Source organism: Mobula hypostoma, chromosome 14 (assembly GCF_963921235.1).
Source record: "Mobula hypostoma chromosome 14, sMobHyp1.1, whole genome shotgun sequence".
Lineage (NCBI taxonomy): Eukaryota > Metazoa > Chordata > Chondrichthyes > Myliobatiformes > Myliobatidae > Mobula > Mobula hypostoma.
This window is the reverse complement of record NC_086110.1, coordinates 75683439-75705420: the sequence shown is the minus strand read 5'-3', so window position 1 is coordinate 75705420 and position 21982 is coordinate 75683439. Positions and strand designations below refer to the sequence as shown.

Below are 21982 nucleotides of genomic sequence, written 5' to 3'. Positions count from 1 at the left end.
GTGTGAGAACGGAGTGTGGGATTAAACATGGGAAGAGTCGCCAAGTTAAAGAACACAGAAACAGGCCCTACAGCCTAACTCCTCCATGCTGACCCACTTGCTTTCCTGAGCGGCCCATATCCCTCTAAACCTTTCCTACCAATATACCTGTCCGTAGTGACCATAAGACATAGTAGCAGAATTAGGCCATTCAGCCCATCGAGTCTACTCCACCATTCAATCATGGCTGATTTATTTCCTCTCTCAACTCTATTCTCCTTCCTTCTCTCCATAACCTTTGACACCCTGATTAATCAAGAACCTATCAAACTCCGTTTTAAATATACCCAATGACTTGGCCTCGACAGCTGTCTGTGGCATTGAATCCAACAGATTTACCACCCTCTGGCTAGAGAAATTCCTTCTCATTTCTGTTTTAAAGGTATTCCCTGTATTCTGAGGCTGTGCCCTCTGATTCTGGACTGTCCCACTATTGGAAACATCTTCCCATGGATCTCCCCCATTCTTATAAACTCCAATGTGTACAGTCCCAGAGCCACTGCTCATTCATTAATATTTTCACTTCTGGGATCATTCTTGTAAACCTCCTCTGGACCCTCTCCGAGGCCAACACATCCTTTTCTTAGATATGGGGCCAGAACTGCTCAAAACACAAGAAAAACTGCAGATGCTGGAGATCCAAAGTAACACACACAAAATGCTGGAGGAACTCAGTAGGTCAGGCAGCATCTGTGGAAAAGAGTAAACAGTCGAGATTTCAGACCGAGACCCTTCATCAGTCTTGGCCTGTTGAGTTCCTCCAGCATTTTGTATGTGTTGTTTCAATACTCCACATATGGTCTGACCAATGCCTCGTAAATCTTCAGCATAACATCCTTGCTTTTGTATTCTAGTCCTTTCGAAAGCAATGCTACATTGTATTTGCCTCCCTCACCACTGAATCAACCTGTAGATGAACCTTGAGGGAGTCTTGCATGAGGACTTTTGCACCTCCAATTTCTGAATTTGCTCCCCACTTAGAAAAATAGTCTCTGCCTTTATTCCTTCTACCAAAGTGCATGACTGTACACTTCCCTACCTGGCATTCCAACTGTCACCTCTTTGTCCGATCTCTTTACCTATCTGCTTCCTCCACACTACCTGCCCCTCCACCTATCTACTCTCTTAACCCCCGTCTCTGCGTGCCAAGCAACAGATCAGCATTACCTCTGGGTGTACGAGACTCTTTACTGCCTCCTCAGTAGTCACCCCGAGCAGGTATGGGATCTTCCGGAACTTTCCATCCTGGAACATCTTTTGAGGGTCATCAGGAAGGAAATATCCATCCACCACAAAGGGTATTAACTGGTAGAGATCGTTCTGAAGACAGCAAGCAGAGAGGCAAGGGCAGGTTAGTGAAAGTATAACGCAGGAATATAAAAGCAGGGGTAGTGCACTCGGTCTGCCAAGGCTACCCCACTTGAGTCCCCTGCCCTCATGCCCTCCTCTGTGCCTATTCCTCATCGCCCTCAATTTGCTGACCTTTCAAACCTATACGTTACATTGATGTAATCATGCAGAAGACCTGCCAGTGGCATCAGCCAGGAGGTACAGGAGACTTAGGTCCCACAACACCATGGTCAGGAACAGTTACAGTACCTATAAAAAGTATTCACCCCCCCTTGGAAGTTTTCATGTTTTATTGTTTTACAACATTGAATAACAATGGATTTAATTTGGCTTTTTTTGACACTGATCAACAGAAAAGACTCTTTTGTGTCAAAGTGAAAACAAATTTCTACAAATTGGTCTAAATTTATTACAAATATTAAACTCAAAATAATTGATTGCATAATTACTCACCCCCTTCAAGTCAGTATTTCGTAGATGCACCTTTGGCAGCAATTACAGCCTCGAGTCTGTGTGGATAGGTCTCTATCAGCTTTGCATATCCGAACACTACAATTTTTCCCCTATTCTTCTTTATAAAACTGCTCAAGCTCTGTCAGATTGCATGGGGATCATGAGTGAACAGCCCTTTTCAAGTCCAGCTACAAATCCTCAGTTCGATTGAGGTCTGGACTCTGACTTGGCCACTCCAGGACATTAACTTTGTCATTTTTAAGCCATTCCTGTATAGCTTTGGCTTTATGCTTGGGGTCATTGTCCTGCTGGAAAACGAATCAGCTTGCAGTTCTCTTGCAGACTGCATCAGATTTTCCTCCTGGATTTCCCTGTTTTTTGCTGCATTAATTTTACCCTCCACCTTCACAAGCCCTCCAGGGCCTGCTGCAATGAAGCATCCCCACACCACCACGCTTCATGGTAGGGATGGTGTGTTTTTGATTATGTGTAGAGTTTGGCTGACACCTAATATGGCATTTAGTTAAAAAGCTCAGTTTTGGTTTCATCAGACCATAGAACTTTCTTCCAGCTGACTTCAGAGTCTCCCACATGCATTCTGGCAAACTCTAGCTGAGAATTCATGTGATTTTTTTTCAACAGTGGCTTTCCCTTTGCCACTCTCCCATAAAACTGTGACTGGTGAAGCAACCAGGCAACAGATGTTGTATGCGCAGTCTCTCCCATCTCAGCCACTGAAGCTTGTTACTCATCCAGAGTTGTCATAGGTCACTTGGTGGGCTCCATCACTCGTCCCCTTCTCGCATGGTCACTCAGTTTTCGAGGATGGCCTGCTCTTTACAGCTGTGTCATATTGCTTCCATTTCTTGATGATTGACTTAACTGTACTCCAAGGGATATTTGATGACTTGGAAATTTTTCTTGTATCCATTTCCTGACTTGTGCTTTTCAATAACCTTTTCATGACATTGTTTGGAGTGTTCTTTTGTCCTCGTGGTGTAGTTTTTGCCGGGATACTGACTGACCAGCAATTGGACTTTCCAGATCCAGGTGTATTTTTACTACAATCAATTGAAACAGCTTGACTCCACACAGGTCTCCAAAACACATCTCCATTTAACTAATTATGTGACTTCTAAAACCAATTGGTTGCATCAGTGATGATTTGGTGTGTCATATTAAAGGGGGTGAATACTTGTGCATTCAATTATTTTATGTTTTATATTTGTTTAGGTCACTTTGTAGAGATCTGTTTTCACTTTGACACAAAAGAGTCTTTTTCTGTTGATCAGTGTCAAAAAAGCCAAATTAAATCCACTGTGATTTAATGTTGTAAAACAATAAAACATGAAAACTTCCAAGGGGGGGTGAATACTTCTTATAGGCATTGCGTTACCCTTCAACCATCAAGCTCCTGAACCAGCACGGATAACTTCACTCACTCAACACTGAACTGATTCCACAACCTATAGACTCACTTTCAGGGACTCTACAGCTCTTGTTCACAATATCACTTTTTAATTAATTTTTTTTGTGTATTTGCACAGATTGTCTTCTTTTCAAATTGGTTGTCAGTCTTTAGTTGTGTGTAGTTTTTCATTGATTCTATTGTATTTCTTTGTTCTATGGTGAATGCCTGCAAGAAAACAAATCTCAGGGTAGTGTATAGTGACATATGTGTACTTTTATAATAAGTTTTCTTTGAACTTTGAATTTGTACTGGGTCTACGTTACATTGCCAACAACCCAGTTTCGATTTTGCCTGTCTCTAAGGTGATTCTGCCCGTGACCGTGTAGGTTTCCTCCGGGTGCTCCAGTTTCCCCCCACAGTCCAAAGACGTATGGCTTAGAGGTAGTAAGCTGCATGCATGATGTGTCGTCACTGGAGGCATGGGAAAACTTGCAGGCTGCCCCCGGCACAATTCCTGGACTGTGTTGGTTGCTGACACAAACCACTCATTTCACTGTACAATTTGATGTTTTGATATACCTATGAGAAAGAAAGTAATCTTTCATCTGAGTTTTCTCCCCAGATACATGTGTGTGGCTGAGAGCTTCTGCTGGTGGTGAGGGTGACACTGCCTTTTCACCCATTGTGACTGCACACTGAGTGATTTGGAAGGTACGCACCACATGGTTGGTGATTTGAGACATTTCATCCTCGGTCTTGTTCCGGAGACACTGTAGCAGGATCTGGGACCGGGTGTCATTGCAGCCTGCGATCTCAGCGGCTTCCTGTGGAGAACAGGCACAAAGTCAGGCTCTACCCTCTTGTCCCAGACAGCACACAGCAACACCACAGAACCAGATTCAATCCCAGCCTCCAGTGGTGTCTGTCTGCTAGAGACTCTACCCACCCCTGTCTGTCTCCCAACCATTGCTGTCTATCTCTATCTCCCTTCCCTCCCCTTCATCTCCCTTCCAACCCCATCTGTGCCCCCCCTTTCCTCCTCCACCCCTTCCTTCCCCCACCCATCTCCAGTCCTTCTCACCTCCCTCCTCCTCCATTCCCCGTCTGTCTCCCTCTGTTTCCATCATTCTCCTGTCTGTCTCCCAGCCAGCTTATTTGTCTCATGGCCATCTCCTCTCTTTCCTCTCCACCCCCAACCTTCTCCCATCCTTCTCCAGATCCTTACCCCTCCTTCCTTTGTCTCCCCTCCTACCCTTCCTCATGTCCATCTCCTGTCCATCCCCAGTCCAGCCCCATCCATCACTATCCATCTCCCCTCACTCCAGTCCATCCATGTCATTCTCCCCATCTATCCTCTATACATCTTCCTTCATCTCCCACCCTTTTCCAAATCCCTTTCCCCATCATCTCCCCGTCCATCTCCTCTTCCTCCTTCTCCATCCACTGCCCTTCCCCATTTGACTTGTCTCTGCTTCTCCTCCATCTCCCTCCTCCCCTGTCTATCTCCTGTCCATCTTTCCTGTCCATCCCTGTCCATTCCTGTCCATCTCCCCTGTCCATCCTTGTCCATTCCTGTCCATCCTTGCCCATCTCTGTCCATTCCTGTCCATCTCTGCTCTTTCCCCTGTCCATTTCCCCTCCCTCCCCAATCCATCTCCCATCCATCCCTCCTATCCATCCTTGTCCATTCCTGTCCATCTCCCCTGTCCATCCTTGTCCATTCCTGTCCATCTCTCCTGTCCATCTCTCATCCATCTCCTGTCCATCTTCCCTGTCCGCCCCTTTCTGTCTTTCGACCTTCTCCCTTCCATCCCTGTCCATCTCCCCTCCCTCCTCTGTCCATCTCTATCCACCTCTCCTCCCTCCCCTGCCCACCCCATCCATCTCCCTTCCCTCTCCCAACCATTTCTGTTCATCTCCCATTCATCTCCCTCTCTCCCCTGTCTATCCCTGTCCATCTCCCATTCCATATCCCCTCCCTCCCCTGCCCACTCCATCTCTCTGCCCTTCCTCCCCCAACCATTTCTGTTCATCTCCCATCCATTACTCCTCCCTCCCCTGTCCATCTCCTATCCATACCCCTCCCCCTCCTGTCTATCCCCGTCCATCTTCATTCTATCTCTCCTCCTCCCCTGTCCGTCCCTGTCCATTAACCCCATCCATCTCCTGTCTGTCTCTCTTATCTCTAGCTAGTGAAGTTATGGTGAGGTGCCTGACCTCCTGGGCTGTGACATCAGAGCAACATTCTCATCTCTCTTTCTCTTTCAGCTGAGAAGGCGACCCTTTGGTCCACTGACTGTCCCGTTTACTCGATCCCATCCACTGCCCCTATTTCCCCCACACCCTCTTGCACTTAGAGGGCCAGATAACCCCACTTCAGACTGCCCCCACTCCTCCCACTGCTCACTCTCTCCCTCCACAACCTGGTGACTGATTGGTACACTGACCAGGTCAATAGGGTAATAGAGCTTTTGGCATGTAGGCCTTCATAAATCAGAGTATTCTGTACAGGAGTTGGATGTTATGCTGAAAATGTATATTGCATCGGGGAGGCCTAATTTGGAGCATTGTCTGCAGTTCTGGTTACAGGAAAGATGTCAATAAGATTGAAAGATTTTTTTTCAGTCTTGGTCTGTCCTGTGTTTTGTGATATCACACTGGAGGAAATATTGTATCATTTCTTAATGCATGCATTACTAAATGACAATAAAAGAGGACTGCGTGTCTTCATAATCTAAAAAAAAGAGTGCAGAGAAAATTTACAAGGATGTTGCTGGGAATTGAGAACCTGAGTTACTGGGAAAGGATGAATAGGTTAGGACTTTATTTCCTGGAGTGTAGGAGAATGAGGTGAGATTTGATAGAGGTATACATAATTATAAGGGGTTTAGATAGAATAAATGCAAGCAGGCTTTTTCCACTGAGGTTGGTTGAGACAAAAACTAGAGGTCAAGGGTGAAAGGTGAAACATTTGAAGGAAACTTGAGGGGGAACTTCTTCACTCAGAGGGTGGTGAGAGTGTGGAACGAGCTGACAGCAGAAGTGGTGGATGTGGGTTTGATTGCAACATTTAAGAGAAGTTTAAATGGATGTGAGGAGTATGGAGGGCTATGGTCCACTGCAGGTTGATGGGACGAGGCAGAGTAACCATTTGGCATGGCCTAGATGGGCTGAAGGGCCTTCTTCTGTGCTGCAGTGCTCTGTGACTCTAAACAGGTCCTACTGTGAGCTTCTAAAAACCCAGAGCCAGGTTTCACCTGAGGCTCCTGTGGTGAAAACCCTACACATGGTGACCCCTGCACGAAGCAAGCCCTCTGACTGGTGAAGACACTCACGCGTGCCAGCTGGGTTGGTAGCGGGGGTAACAGACCCGGCATCAGCGCGCTCCCACTCTGTAAAATGGCCTTGTGGAACAGGTTGGCAGAGAGCGGAGACAGCGCCTGGAGAAACAGGAGATGGGAATGAACCAGGCCTGTGGAAGGATCTGCAGAGGATCCATTCTCTCAGCAGATCCGGTCAGCTACTTACAGGAAAGATATCGATAAGACCAAGAGAGGGCAGAGGAAATTTACCAGGATGTTGCCAGGACTTAACAACATGAGTTATAGGGAAAGGTTGAATAGGTTTGGATTTTAATCCCTGGAACGTAGGAGAATAAGAGAGATTTGATAGGGGTACTGCATACTAAACTATGAGGGGTGCAGACCGTATGACAAGGGAGTAGAGTGAGGGAATTTCAACCCATTGAGTCTCCAGTCCATCACGGTTGATTTATTATACCTGCCAAACCCATTCTCCTTCTTCTCCCTGTAATCTTTGACACCCTGACTGATCAGGAACCTGCTTTAAATATACCCAATGACTTGGTCTCCACAGCCGTCTGTGGCAATGAATTCCACAGATTCACCATCCTCTGGCTAAAGAAATTCCTTCCTGAATCTCTGCATTTGGAGTATTGTGAGCAGTTTTAGGCCCCGTATCTAAGAAAGGATATGCTGGCATTGGAGAAGGTCCAGAGGAGGTTCACAAGAATAACCCCGGGAATGGAAGGGTTATTGTATGAGGAGTGTTTGAAGGCTCTGGACCTCTACTCGCTGGAGCTTGGAAGAATGAGGGGGTTTCTTGTTGAAACATATTGAATATTGAAAGGTTTAGATAGTGTGAACATTGAGATTATGTTTTCTATACTGCGGGAGTCTAGGACCAGAGGGCACAGCCTCAGAATACAAGGACACCCTTTTAGAACAGAGAGGAGGGAGAATTTCTTTAGGTAGAGGGTGGTGAATCTGTGGAATTCATTGCCACTGACAGCGATGGAGGCCAATTCATTGGGCATATTTAAAGTGTTAGTTGATGGGATGTCAAAGGTTACAGGGAAGAGGCAGGAGATTGGGATTCTGAGGGAAAGTCAATCAGCTGTGATGGAATGGCAGAGCAGACTCGATGGGCTGAATGGCCCATTTCAGCTCCCATCTCCTAATTCTGCCTGGATTGGCCATGGAAATGAGCAGACTGCATGCTGCTCTTCCTGAGCTGAGGGATGGGACTGGGAATGGGAGGAGATCCACTTTGGTGAGTATCCTAAGGCTGGAGCACCACTGGAGCAGGGATGGCAGTGGTCGGAGAATAAAGACCCGTGCCTGGGATTGGGAGGATAACGATTTTGCATTCGGGAACAGCCAGAGCGGGAGTTGGTCCGGGGCAGGTGGAGGCCAGAATGTGGTGGGTTAGATGGTTGACTGATTGGACCAGTGAGGAGAGAATGGAGAGGGTTTGGATATTCGGGGGGGGCGGGGGTGGATTCGGGTAGGGGTAAAGTGAGATGGGGAGGGATGAGGAAGTGTGGGATGGGGAGGGGTGAGGAAGTGTGGGATGGGGAGGGGTGAGGAAGTGTGGGGTGGGGAGGGGTGAGGAAGTGTGGGATGAGGAGGGGTGAGGAAGTGTGGGATGAGGAGGGATGAGGAAGTGTGGGGTGGGAGGGGTGAGGAAGTGTGGGGTGGGGAGGGATGAGGAAGTGTGGGATGGGGAGGGGTGAGGAAGTGTGGGATGGGGAGTGATGAGGAAGTGTGGGATGGGGAGGGGTGAGGAAGTGTGGGGTGGGGAGTGATGAGGAAGTGTGGGGTGGGGAGGGGTGAGGAAGTGTGGGATGGGGAGGGGTGAGGAAGTGTGCGGTGGGGAGGGGTGAGGAAGTGTGGGGTGGGGAGTGATGAGGAAGTGTGGGGTGGGGAGGGGTGAGGAAGTGTGGGATGGGGTGGGGTGAGGAAATGTGGGATGGGGAGGGGTGAGGAAGTGTGGAGAGGGGAGGGATGAGGAAGTGTGGGATCGGGAGGGATGGGGAAGTGTGGGGTGGGGAGGGATGAGGAAGTGTGGAGGGGGGATGAGGAAGTGAGGAGGGATAAGGAAGTGTGGGGTGGGGAGGGATGAGGAAGTGAGGGGGGATGAGGAAGTGTGGGGTGGGGAGGGGTGAGGAGAGATGAGGGGGGGGGCAGATATAAAATGCTGGGGGAACTCAGCCGGTCAGGAATGAATGAACAGTTGATGTTTCGGGCCACGGATTCATCAGGATTCAAATCTCGGCCTGAAATGTCATCTGTTTATTCCTCCCCATAGATGCTGCCTGAGCTGCTGAGTTCCTCCAGCATTTTGTGTGTGTTGCTCTGGATTTCCAGCATCTGCAGAGTCCTGGGGAGGCAAGTGTAGAGGTGAGGGGTGTGTTTCCCGCCGCTGTTAACTGTGACACCTGCTGGAATGCGGTTGACTCTCGGAGGGCTCCGAGTTTTGTAGTGACTTGAGGGATCGAGAAAGTCGGGGATGGTTCCAACCCCTCCTTCACCCCCCCCCACAGTTCACAGGGTGCTGGGTGGGAGACGTGTTGGAACATGACTGCGGGGAGGTGGGGTACGCAGTGACTGGTCCATACGTGCAGAGAGACGCTGAGACTCCCAACAGACTCTCCGAACAGTGTGACCTGCTGGGGGTCGCCCCCGAACTGCTCGATGTTCCTCTGCACCCACTGAAGAGCTGCCACTTGGTCCAGGAACCCGAAGTTACCCCTCGCCCACTCGTCTCCCGTGCTGCAGTGAGAACAAAGTACAAGGAAAGAGTTAAATCCTGAGAAGTAGCTCTCTAACAGAGAGACGCTGCGTCAGATCAAAGGGACTGATGCAGAGGACAAGTTAAAAAAAGCATAGGAACACAGAACATTCGAGGACAGAAACAGGCCCTGTCTGTGCTAATCTTACCCATTACACCTGTCTGTACGTAATCCATACCCGGTACCACTGACAGGTTGTATCACCATCTGCTTCGGCAATTGCAAGGATTCTGACCGAGGATTGCAAGGACTGCTGAGAGAATCGTCGGGGTCTCTCTGCCACCCATCAGAGATATGTATCAGGAATGCTGTGCATGCAGGCAGGGCCCTCAGCATAGTCAGTGGTCCCTCCCAACCGTCCAACTATCTCTGACCCCTACCAACAGAGAGCAGGTACCGCAACATTTGGATAAGGACTGTTCGGATGGGAAACAGCTTCTTCCCCCAGGCAGTGAGACTACTGAACTGCCTGCCCCCACCCAGGCCTCATCACGTATGAAGAACCTGCAGCTTTTTAACTTGTGTCAGTGAAGGCACCCAATACTAAATGTCAATCTTCTGGAATATATTTTACTATTTGTTGATTTATTTGTGGTAATATTACTTTATGTGTTGTGTGTAAGTTATAAGTACTATGTTGTGTACCCTGTTGTGTACCTCGGGTAGTGGTAGTGGTCTATGGTATAAAGAAGGTTGGGAACCCCTGGTCTGGAGGAATATTGTTTTCTTTGACTGCATACATAGGAATGACAATAAATGCAACATAAACTTGAACTTGATATCCCTATTCTAACATTCTCTGCTTGTTCATGTTTCTGTCTAAATGCCTCTTAAATGTTGCAGTTGCATCTGTGTCTAAACCTTCTGTGAGGGCACCCACCATGCTCCGTGTAGAGTCTCTTTTAAACTCCCCCACTGCCCCCTCACCCTGGACCCAAGTGCTCTCGTATTTGACATTTCCACTCTGGAAAAAAGACACTGACTCTCTGCTTCTTGCAATTTTATAAAGTTGAGGTCTCAACTCAGCCTGTGATACTCCAGAGGAGATAACCCAAGTTTGTCCAATCCTTCCTGATACGTCCTTCCTCCGGATCCAGGCAGCTGTTCTGCGCCTTCTCCAAGACAGAATAAGTAAATTGGCTTATTTTTGTCCATGTATGGAAATTACACTGAGGCCAAACCAAAGTTTTCTACATTTCTACATACACACTTCCAGGATTTTATATTCAGCCCCCAGATAATGAAGGCAAACATGTCCTCCAACTTCTAGAAACATAGAAACATAGAAAACTTAGCACAATACAGGCCTTTCGGCCCACGAAGCTGTGCTGAACATGTCCCTACCTTAGAAATTATCTAGGGTTACCCATAGCCCTCTATTTTTCTGAGCTCCATGTACCTGTCCAGGAGTCTCTTAAAAGACCCTCTTGTATTCCCCTCCACCACCGTCACCGGCAGCCCATTCCACGCACTCACCACTCTCTGCGTAAAAAACTTATCCCTAACATCTCCTCTGTACCTCCTTCCAAGCACCTTAAAAATATGCCCTCTCGTGCTAGCCATTTCAGTCCTGGGAAAAAGCCTCTGACTATCTACATGATCAATGCCTCTCATTATTTTATATACCTCTATCAGGTCACCTCTCATCTTCTGTCGCTCCAAGGAAAACAGGCCGAGTTCACTCAACCTGTTCTCATAAGGTACGCCCTCCAATCCAGGCAACATCCCTGTAAGTCTCCTCTGCACTCTCTCTATATTATCCACATCCTTTCTGTAATGAGGTGACCGGAACTGAACACAGTACTCCAAATGGGGTTTGATCAAGATCTTATATAGCTGTAACATTACCTCACGGTTCTTGAACTCAAACCCACGGTTGATGAATGCCAACACACCGTATGCCTTCTTAACCACACTGATACCCTGTGCAGCAGTTTTGAGTGCCCTATGGACACAGATCCCAAGATCTCCCAGATCCTCTACACTGCCAAGAGTCTTACCATTTATATTATATTCTATCTTCAAACTGGACCTACCAAAATGAACCACTTCATACTTACCCAGGTTGAACTCCATCTGTCACTTCTCAGCCCAGTTTTGCATCCTATCAATGTTCCGCTGTAACCTCTGACAGCCCTCCACACTATCCACAACACCCCCAACCTTTGTGTCATCAGCAAACTTATTAACCCACCCCTCCACTTCCTCATCCAGGTCATTTATAAAAATCACAAAGAGAATTCAGGAGATTACAAGTAGGATAGATAAAGGGGATGTAGTGGATGTTGTATATTTGGATTTTCAGAAGGCCTTTGACAAGTGCCACACATGAGGCTGCTTACCAAGTTAAGAGCCCATGGAAAGTTACTGGCACGGTTATAGCATTGGCTGATTGGTAGGACGCAGCGAGTGGGAGTAAAAGAATGCTTTTCTGGTTGGCTGCCAGTGACTAGTGGTGTTCCGCAGGGGTCGGTGTTGGGACCACTTCTTGCTGTGTATCAATGATTTAGATGATGGAATAGATGTCTTTGTTGCCAAGTTTGCAGATGATATGAAAATTGGTGGAGGGGCAGGTAGTGTTGAGGAAACAGGAAGGCAGCAGAATGATTTAGATTAAGAGAATGGGCAAGAGAGTGGCAAATGAAATATAATGTTGAAAAATACACGGTCATGCACTTTGGTAGTAGTAATAAATGTGCGGACTCCTTTCTAAACGGGGAGAAAATCCAAAACTCTGAGATGCAAACGGTCTGGGGAGTCCTTGTGCAGAATACCCTAAAGGTTAACTTGCAGGTAGAGTCAGCGGTGAGGAATATTATCATTCATTTCAAGAGGTCACTGGTGAGGCCTCATCTTGAGTATTGCAAACAGTTTTGAGCTCCTCATCCAAGAAAAGATATTCTGGCATTGAAGAGAGTTCATTGGAGTTTCACAAGAATAATTCTGGGAATAAAAGGAATGTTTGATGGCTCTGGGTATGTACCCACTGGTACTTAGAAGGATGAGGGGGGATCTTTCAGATGAAACTTTTTGAATGTTGAAAGGCCTAGACAGAGTAGATGTAGAGAGGATGTTTCCCATGGTGGGGGAGTCTAGGACAAGAGGGCACAGCCTCAGGATAGAGGGGCATCCATTTAAAACAGAGATGCAGGGAAATTTCATTAGCCAGAGGGTGGTGAATTTGTGGAATTTGTTACCAGAGGCAGCTGTGGAGGCCAGGTCATTGGGTGTATTTAAGGCAGAGATTGATAAGTTCTCAATTGGACATGGCATCAAAGGTTACGGGGGGGAAGGCCGGGGAGTGGAGCTGGGGAGCGGAAAAAGGATCAGCCATGATGGAACAGACTCGACGGGCCAAATGGCCTAATTCTGCTCCTATACCTTATAGTCTTTTGATTCTGCCAACTATGATTATTCTTGGCAAGTTTTTCTACAGAAATGGTATGCTATTGCCTTTTTCTGGGCAAAGTCTTTACAAGACAGGTGACCCCAGCCATTATCAGTACTTTGTCTGCCTGGCGTCAGTGGTCGCATAACCAGGACTTGTGATATGGACCAGCTGCTCATACGACCATCCACTACCTTCTCCCATGGCTTCATGATCTGGGGGGACTAAGCAGGTGATTCAAACACCTATGGAAGAATGTGTATAGAGTTGGAATTCTGTATGTCAGGTCATTAGTAACCCAGGGACACACTGTACGCATTCTGCTTGCTCTCAGCCTTTCGAAGTACAGCACCTCACGCCCGCCTAGATTAGTTGTCAAATTGTACATTATATATCCCAAGATAGAGTGAAAAACTTTGTTTTGCGAGCCATCCATACAGATCATTTCATCACGTTCAGATAGTCCGGGGAGAACAATAACAGAACGCAGAATCAGACCATGGATATGGGACCAGAATGAAGTGTTCCAGTTACAGAGGAAGTACAGTGCAGGCAGACAGTAAGATGTAAGGTCATAACCAGGTAGACTGTGAGGTCAGGAGCCCATCCTTATTCCACTGGTCCTGTAACAGGGTAGAGGCTGCTGTAGAGCCAGGTGGTACGTGCTCTCAGGCTTTGCATCTTCTGCCAAGTGGGAGGGGAGAAGAAAGTATGTCCAGGTTGGTGGGGTCTTTGATTACACTGGCTGCTTTAATGAGGCAGCAAGAGTGTGGATGAACAGCTGATTAAATTCCATTTGCTATTTCTCCACCCAAGATCTCATCAAACTATATCCAATACACTTGTCCAGGTTGACACACGGTCCCAACACGTTGATATCAATGGCCAAGAAGCTCATGAATGCCTGTCTCAGGTGTGACGGGGTCCTGAATTACCCCATGAACTGTGCTTTTGAAAAGAGAGAGAGAGAGTTATTTAACACCGACATCTTGTCTTTAAGAGAGAGAGACGAAGACAGCTTTGGATGATGTTACGGGTTTTCTGCAACATGTTTACATTTTTACAAGGACACTGGTTTCAGCTTCTGTATTCTTACAGAGAGAGAGGGGAGGAGCTGCTTGATGGATAACTAGTATTCGGCACAGTGAGATAAATAGAAAGTCAGATGATAAGTGGACAGAGACATGGTTTTGGACACTGAATGAGCTTTGTTGTGCCTACAGAAAAAATGGGTTTTGGAGGATCGATCAGGAGAATCGATCAGTGGCTCTTGTAGTGTGAACATTTATTTATTTGTGTGTCCAACCCTTGCCTGGGTTGATAATTCCACCACAGAAGAACGGTCCCCTTTGTTGTGGTCACAGTCGGTGACTTTTAAAGGATTTCGGAGGACAACGGGAAGATCGACGGCATCAGCTCACCTGAAGAACCAAACACCTCTCTCTCTCTCCATCACTACTGAACACAATACCACGGACTGAACTGAACTTTACTCATCATCGTAAGACTATCTATTTACCCCTAGACTTGAAGCTTGGATTTCATATATATTCCACACTTACTTACATATAATCATTGCTAACCTGTTTGATTTATCTTCATTTATATTACTGTATTGTGTAGTTACTAATAAATATTATTAGTTAATAGCAATACCGGACTCCAAAGTGTTTTCCATCTCTGCTGGTTCTTTAACCCGTCACGGGGTACGTGACATTGGAAGCTAAACAAATTTGGCAGGTCTCCATCAACCCTCACCAGCTTTTATCGACGCACGAACCTCTCTGACGGGTCATGTCTTGGTTTGGCAACTGCTCTGCCTGAGACCCCAAGACACTGCAGAGAGTTGTGGGCAGCTCAGCACATCACAAGGACCAGCCTCCCCTCACTGCCTCTGTAAAGCAGCCAGCATAATCAAAGACCCTTCCCGCCCCAGACATCCCTCTTCTCCTCTCTCCCATCAGGGAGAAGATACAAAAGTATGAAAGAACATCCCCCCCAGGCTCAAGGACACCTTCTATCCCAGGTAACAGTGTGTTTGGTTGGTTGGATCGTCGGGTAGCTGTGTATCAGAGGGTACATATCTTACCTTGGAAACGATAGAGCACTTCCTGTCTCGTGGGCACGCTGTTATTTAGAGAACCAATTAACCATTGTTCTGCAACACACGCCATTACCGAGGGAAGCGATCAATCAACCGATCACTGCTCTCCACTGCTCACTGTTACCTAGAGGGCCGGCCAGCTGCTACTCTCCAATACGTAGTTACCTGGGGAAGCAACTGACTTTTGCTCTTGAACACACGGGGTTACCTGAGGAATCCAGCCACGCTGATCCGGTATTGGATCACCACTACCACCACATTCCCGACGCTGGCCAAAGCCGACCCATGGAATATGGAACTCTTTCCCAGAATGAAGGCACCCCCATGAATGAAAACCATGACCTGAGAGGTGATCGGAATGGGGAACGGGAAGAAAGAGAAAGGTTAGTGCCACAAATCGTTTAATACCAGGGTTCTAGAAATGTCTCAATGTCTTCTGTCAGATCTCTGGAATTCTCTGCCCCCCGGGGGTGGTGGGGGCAGGAGGGAGATTGGATCTTTTTTTTCGGGTGGAGATACAGTCAGGGCTAAAGTACAGCACTGTGTGAACGTTTCAGGCACATATATATAGCTAGGGTGAGCTAAGACATTTGCACAGTACTGTACTTGTCAAGGTGGAGTGGAGAGTGAGGCTGTAAACCTGGCAGGAGCAAAGGGTGACCAGGGTGAGGGGCTGGTGGCAGAGAAGGAGAGCTGGGTACAGGTGCAGACACCCCCAGCCCTGAGACACCAGACAAGATCATTTGATTCCAAACAATTAGCTTATTAATCATAACAGAACATATCTTTGGTTCTTCCTGCTCCCTCCCCTCCCCCTTCTCCTTTTCCCAGCCATGATTCCCCTCTCCCTGCCCCCTTCCCACTCTCAGTCCATGATAGAGACCCATATCAGAATCAGGTTTATCATCACTTATATACGTCACAAAATTAGTTTCTTTTTGCGGCAGCAGTACAGATCAATATATAAGATTAGTACAGTACTGTGCAAATGTCCTGGGCTCCCTCGCTATACTGTATATATGTGCCTAAGATTTTTGCACAGGACTGTAGATAAACATTTGAAAGATTGGGTGTATTTTATTGATTAATCTTTGTGCTTGTTGAATGTCTTCACCACCATTGTGGCCTGAGTGTAGGTGACCTTGACCGTGAGAGTGCAATAGCCTGTGGGAAGAATCATGAGAACACGAACGTTACTTGAACACAAGGGTGGGGCTGGTGAAGAATGGTCTGGTTCAGTGCTTTGAGATGTTGCCAATATTGGTCCACACTGCAGTATTCCATATCATTGGACAGGGTACACAAGCAGAGCATTGGGGTAGTTCTCCAGGCTTCACCGATGGGTTGGGCATGGACGGTGCCACGGTTCGGTAGATTGGGAGGTGTGGTGCAAGGAGAGGTACCCGTGCATGCTAGATACTGTAAGTATTTTAATACTTGCCCTGTCCTAATAAATATAGTTTTAAGTAGGTAATTGGAGTTTGTGACTTTCTGACTTAGTGAGCTGAGTTCGCGAACCTTTTGGTGTAACGTGACCGGGAGGATTGAGGGTTACAGAGAGCTGACACAGAAGAGGAGTTGCAACCCTTGTAGATCAGCCATGATTACGCTGATCTGTGGGGCACGCTGAGGAACCAGATGGCCTCCCTGCTCCTACTTTTTGTGAGCACATCGAGCACCTTCACTCTGTCCACTGTAAAAGATTGGATCTCTTGATGGCCACACATTTCAATTAGACCTTCCATTCCTATTCAGACATGTCTGTCCATGGCCTCTTCTATGGTCACAATAAGGCCATTCTCATGTTGGGCAAGAAACACCTCATCTTCTGTCTGGATAGCCTCCAACCTGATGGCATGAACATCGATTTCTTGAACTTCTGGTAGATTTTCCCAGCTCATTTCCATCTGCTTCCATTCAGCACCCTGGCTCCCCGCTCACCTCTCCTCTTATCGTTACCTGCCTATCACCTCCTGCAGGTGACCCTCCCCCTTCCCATGGTCAACTCTCCTCTCCAATCAGATTCCTTCTTCTTCAGCCCTTTACCTTTTCCACCTATCATCTCCCTGCTTCTTACTTCCTCCCTCATCCAACTTGGCATTCTAGCTTTTATTCTTTCTCTTCCCCCCCACCACCTTCTTATTCTGATGTCTTCCCCCTTCCTCTCCAGGCTTGATTAAAGGTCGTGGCCTGAAACGCCTACTATTCATTCATTTCCGTTGACGCTGAGTTCCTCCAGCATTCTGTGTGAGGTGACCACAACTTACTAACCCGAACCTGTTCATCTTTGGACTGTGGGAGGAAACCAGAGCACCCGGAGGAAACCCACACGGTCACAGGGAGAACTTACAGACAGCGGCTGGAATCGAAGCCGGATTTTGCCCCCGGATACATGCTGCCCCCACAGAGACCACTGGCCTGGCTTTTGCTGTTACAGTCCTCAGGAGCTGGTCTCTTCTGATTCAGAGACAGGAGCTGGCGGCTGGAGGTGAAGGGGTGGGGAGGGGAGATGTTATGTGAGCACACACCACACATCCAACTCAGATTTCCAATATTCATTGGAACAAATGGGCACAGGGTGATGTACTGATGGGAGGATGGTGAGGAAAAGATTCATGTTTAAATTTATTAATCATATTTTTCCCTATTTGCTTAATATGTCTGTAATCTGATGCTTCAATGCAGCCTTATTTTGTGTGTGTTTCTCTGTGAGTGTGATTAACAAGTGTGGACACATGACTTTCATACAGATCACTGTAATCACTGGATTCCATGCTGGATTGGCTGCTGCCCTGCTGTGTTCACTCAGTGCTGCCCTCTGCTGTTCACTCGGTGCTGCCCTGCTGTGTTCACTCAGTGCTGCCCTCCGGTGTTCCATCGGTGCTGCCCTCTGCTGTTCACTCGGTGCTGCCCTCTGGTGTTCCATCGGTGCTGCCCTGCTGTGTTCGCTCGGTGTTGCCCTCTGCTGTTCACTCGGTGCTGCCCTGCTGTGTTCGCTCGGTGTTGCCCTCTGGTGTTTGCTCAGTGCTGCCCTCTGGTGTTCACTCGGTGCTGCCCTGCTGTGTTTGCTCGGTGCTGCCCTCTGGTGTTCATTCGGTGCTGCCCTGTTGTCTTTGCTCGGTGCTGTCCTCCGGTGTTCACTCGGTGCTGCTCTGCTGTGTTCACTCGGTGCTGCCCTCTGGTTTTCGCTTGGTGCTGCCCTCTGGTGTTCGCTTGGTGCTGCCCTCTGGTGTTCGCTTGGTGCTGCCCTCTGGTGTTTGCTTGGTGCTGCCCTCTGGTGTTCGATCGGTGCTGCCCTCTGGTGTTCACTCGGTGCTGCTCTGCTGTGTTTGCTCGGTGCTGCCCTCTGGTGTTCACTCGGTGCTGCTCTGTTGTGTTTGCTCAGTGCTGCCCTCTGGTGTTTGATCGGTGCTGCTCTGCTGTGTTTGCTCGGTGCTGCCCTCTGGTGTTCACTCGGTGCTGCCCTCTGGTGTTCACTCGGTACTGCTCTGCTGTGTTCACTCAGTGCTGTCCTCTGGTGTTCACTCGGTGCTGCCCTGTTGTGTTTGCTCAGTGCTGCCTTCCGGTGTTCACTCGGTGCTGCCCTGCTGTGTTTGCTCAGTGCTGCCCTCTGGTGTTCACTCAGTGCTGCCCTGCTGTGTTCGCTCAGTGTTGCCCTGCTGTGTTCGCTCAGTGCTGCCCTCTGGTGTTCACTCAGTGCTGCCCTGCTGTGTTCGCTCGGTGTTGCCCTCTGGTGTTTGCTCAGTGTTGCCTCTGGTGCTTGCTCGGTGCTGCCCATCTGTGTTCGCTCGGTACTGCCTTCTGGTGTTCACACAGTTGTTGCTGCCCACATCAAAGGTGCTGGTGAACGCAGCAGGCCAGGCAGCATCTCTAGGAAGAAGTATAGTTGACATTTCGGGCCGAGACCCTTCTATTGTGTTTGCTCAGTGTTGCCTCTGGTGTTCATTTGGTGCTGCTGCCCATTTGTGTTTGCTCGGTGCTGCCCTCTGGTGTTCACTTGGTTCTGCCCATTTGTATTTGCTCGGTGCTGCTCTGAAATGTTCTCTCAGTGCTGCCCTCTGGTGTTCACTCGGTGCTGCCCTGCAGTGTTTGCTCGGTGCTGCCCTCCGGTGTTCACTTGGTTCTGCCCATTTGTGTTTGCACGGTGCTGCTCTGAAATGTTCTCTCAGTGCTGCCCTCTGGTGTCTGCTATTGTAACCATATGTGCTAAGTGTGTGCTGTTGGTAATGTGTTTTGTAGCTTGGCCCCGGAGGAACTCTGTTTCATTTGGTTGTAGTCATGTCTGGTTGAATGATAATTAAACTTGAACTTGAACTGACTGGTTCAGCAATCCCACCCTGTACTTCAGATTCTGATTTATTTGTCACATGTTTATCGAAATGGACAGGAAAGTTGACACAAAGGTTGGGGGTGTTGTGGATTGTGTGGAGGGTTGTCAGAGGTTACAGCGGGACATCGATAGGATGCAAAGCTGGGCTGAGAAGTGGCAGATGGAGTTCAACCCAGATAAGTGTGAGGTGGTTCATTTTGGTAGGTCAAATATGATGGCAGAATGATAACACTCTTGGCAGTGTGGAGGATCAGAGGAATCTTGGGGTCTTAGTCCACAGGACACTCAAAGCTTCTGTGCAGGTTGACTCTGTGGTTAAGAAGGTATACAGAGCATTGGCCTTCATCAATCGTGGGATTGAGTTTAAGAGCCGAGAGGTAATGTTGCAGCTATATAGGACCCTGGTCAGACCGCACTTGGAGTACTGTGCTCAATTCTAGTCACCTCACTACAGGAAGGATGTGGAAGCCATAGAAAGGGTGCAGAGGAAATTTACAAGCATGTTGCCTGGATTGGGGAGCATGTCTTATGAGAATAGGTTGAGTGAACTTGGCCTTTTCTCCTTGGAGAGATGGAGGATGAGAGGTCACCTGATAGAGGTGTATAAGATGATGAGAGGCATTGATCATGTGGATAGTCAGAGGATTTTTCCCAGGACTGAAATGGTTAACATGAGGGAGCATAGTTTTAAGGTGCTTGGAAGTAGGTACAGAGGAGATAGCAGGGAGAGAGGTGAGTGCATGGAATGGGCTGCCAGCAATGGTGGTGGAGGCAGATATGATAGGGTCTATTAAGAGACACTTCAATAGGTACATGGAGTTTAGAAAAATAGAGGGCTATGGGTAACCCTAGGTAATTTCTAAGGTAAGGACACGTTTGGCACAGCTTTGCACTGTAGGTTTTCTATGTTTCTATGTGAAATGTGTCATTTGTGTTAACACCCAACACACCCTAAGGAGGTGCTGTGGGCAAGTGTCACCACACATCCCAGCGCCAAGACAGCATGCCCACGATAATGAGCAGAACGGTGCAAACAGCAACAACAACGAAACCAAATAAGAGAACAACAGCAAGACAAGCCCTTCCCCACCCACTCACACACAACTACCCCACAGGCCCCCACAGGCCCCACAGGCCTCCAGTCCTTGGCCCCGGGCTCTCAGGCTTGCAACATCGGACCTCCAGTCTCCAGACTCGCAGACTGGACCCTCAGGCCTCTTCCCCCGAGCTCTGTCTCCCCTCCTCCACCTCTCTTTGCCTCTGAATGCCCAGCTCCCACAGCTCCCTTCCCTCGAGGCAGCTTGGCAAAGGGCATGTAATTGCTGGTGTGTACATACTGGGTCAGGGCTCCTGTGCTGAGCGGCAGAGGTGGGGGTGTAGACGCTGAGATACAGACAGTCCTCGCTGGCTGCTACGGCGAAGGGCACTGGTATCCTCCGAATTTTCTGGAGACACCTGAAGCAGAGAGGGGGAGAGAGAGTTAAGGGAACGAAAAGGACACAGAGGGTCAGGGAGAAGAAAGGAGGGGAAAGGGGAGGGGAGGGAAGGAGAGGGGAGGGAAGGGGAGGAGAGGGGAGGGAAGGGGAGGAGAGGGGAGGGAAGGAGAGGGGAGGGGAGGAGAGGGGAGGGGAGGAGAGAGAAGGGAAGGAGAGGGGAGGGGAGGAGAGAGAAGGGGAGGAGAGGGGAGGGGAGGAGAGAGAAGGGGAGGAGAGGGGAGGGAAGGGGAGTAGAGGGGAGGGAAGGGGAGGAGAGGGGAGGAGAGGGGAGGGGAGGAAAGGGGAGGGGAGGGGAGGAGAGGGGAGGAGAGGGGAGGGGAGGGGAGGGGAGGGGAGGGGAGGAGAGGGGAGGGAAGGGGAGGGGAGGAGATGGGAGGAGAGGGGAGGGGAGGAGAGGGGAGGGGAGGGAAGGGGAGGAGAGAGAAGGGGAGGGAAGGGGAGGAGAGAGAAGGGGAGGGAAGGGGAGGGAAGGAGAGGGAAGGGGAGGGGAGGGAAGGGGAGGGAAGGAGAGGAGAGGGGAGGGGAGGGGAGAGAAGGAGAGAGAAGGGGAGGGGAGGGAAGGAGAGAGAAGGGGAGGGAAGGGGAGGGAAAGGGAGGGGAGGGGAGGGGAGGATAGGGGAGGGGAGGGGAGGGGAGGGAAGGAGAGAGAAGGGGAGGGAAAGGGAGGGGAGGGGAGGATAGGGGAGGGAAGGGGAGGGGAGGGAAGGAGAGAGAAGGGGAGGGGAGGGGAGGGAAGGGTAGGTGAGGGGAGGGGAGGGGAGGAGAGGGGAGGGGAGGGGAGGGAATGGGAGGAGAGAGAAGGGGAGGGAAGGGGAGGGGAGGGGAAGGAAGGAAGGGGAGGGGAGGGGAAGGAAGGAAGGGGAGGGGAGGGGAAGGAAGGGGAGGAGAGAGAAGGGGAGGGGGAGGGGAGGCGAGAGGGAAGGGGAGGGGAGGGGAGGAGAGGGGAGGGGAGGGGAAGGGAGGGAAGTGGAGGGGAGGGGAGAGGAGGGAAGGAGAAGGGAGGGGAGGAGAGGGGAGGGAAGGAGAGGGAAGGGAAGGAGAGGGAAGGGGAGGGGAGGGGAGAGGAGGGGAGGGGAGAGGAGGAGAGGGGAGGGGAGGGGAGGAGAGGGGAGCGAGGCGGAGAAAGAGAATGAGGGTGCGAGAGGGAGTAGGATGGAGAGAGAGGGATAGAAACATAGAAACATAGAAAATAGGTGCAGGAGTAGGCCATTCGGCCCTTCGAGCCTGCACCGCCATTTATTATGATCATGGCTGATCATCCAACTCAGAACCCAGCCTTCCCTCCATACCCCCTGACCCCTGTAGCCACAAGGGCCA

General features: G+C 49.2%; 1 protein-coding gene across 2 annotated transcripts in view; it reads right to left on the bottom strand.

Moving 5' to 3' along the window:
- LOC134356559 (carboxylesterase 5A-like) overlaps positions 1-21982 on the bottom strand; it is a 41878-nt gene that overhangs the window by 12253 nt on the left and 7643 nt on the right. For both annotated transcript variants that reach the window (XM_063067526.1, XM_063067527.1), the window contains exons 3-8: positions 20507-20624; positions 15048-15181; positions 9174-9327; positions 6589-6693; positions 3973-4077; positions 1207-1359 (exon numbers count right to left, since the gene is read on the bottom strand). In XM_063067526.1, coding sequence (XP_062923596.1) covers positions 1207-1359; positions 3973-4077; positions 6589-6693; positions 9174-9327; positions 15048-15181; positions 20507-20624 — 769 coding nt within the window. The remainder of the gene's footprint in view (positions 1-1206; positions 1360-3972; positions 4078-6588; positions 6694-9173; positions 9328-15047; positions 15182-20506; positions 20625-21982) is intronic.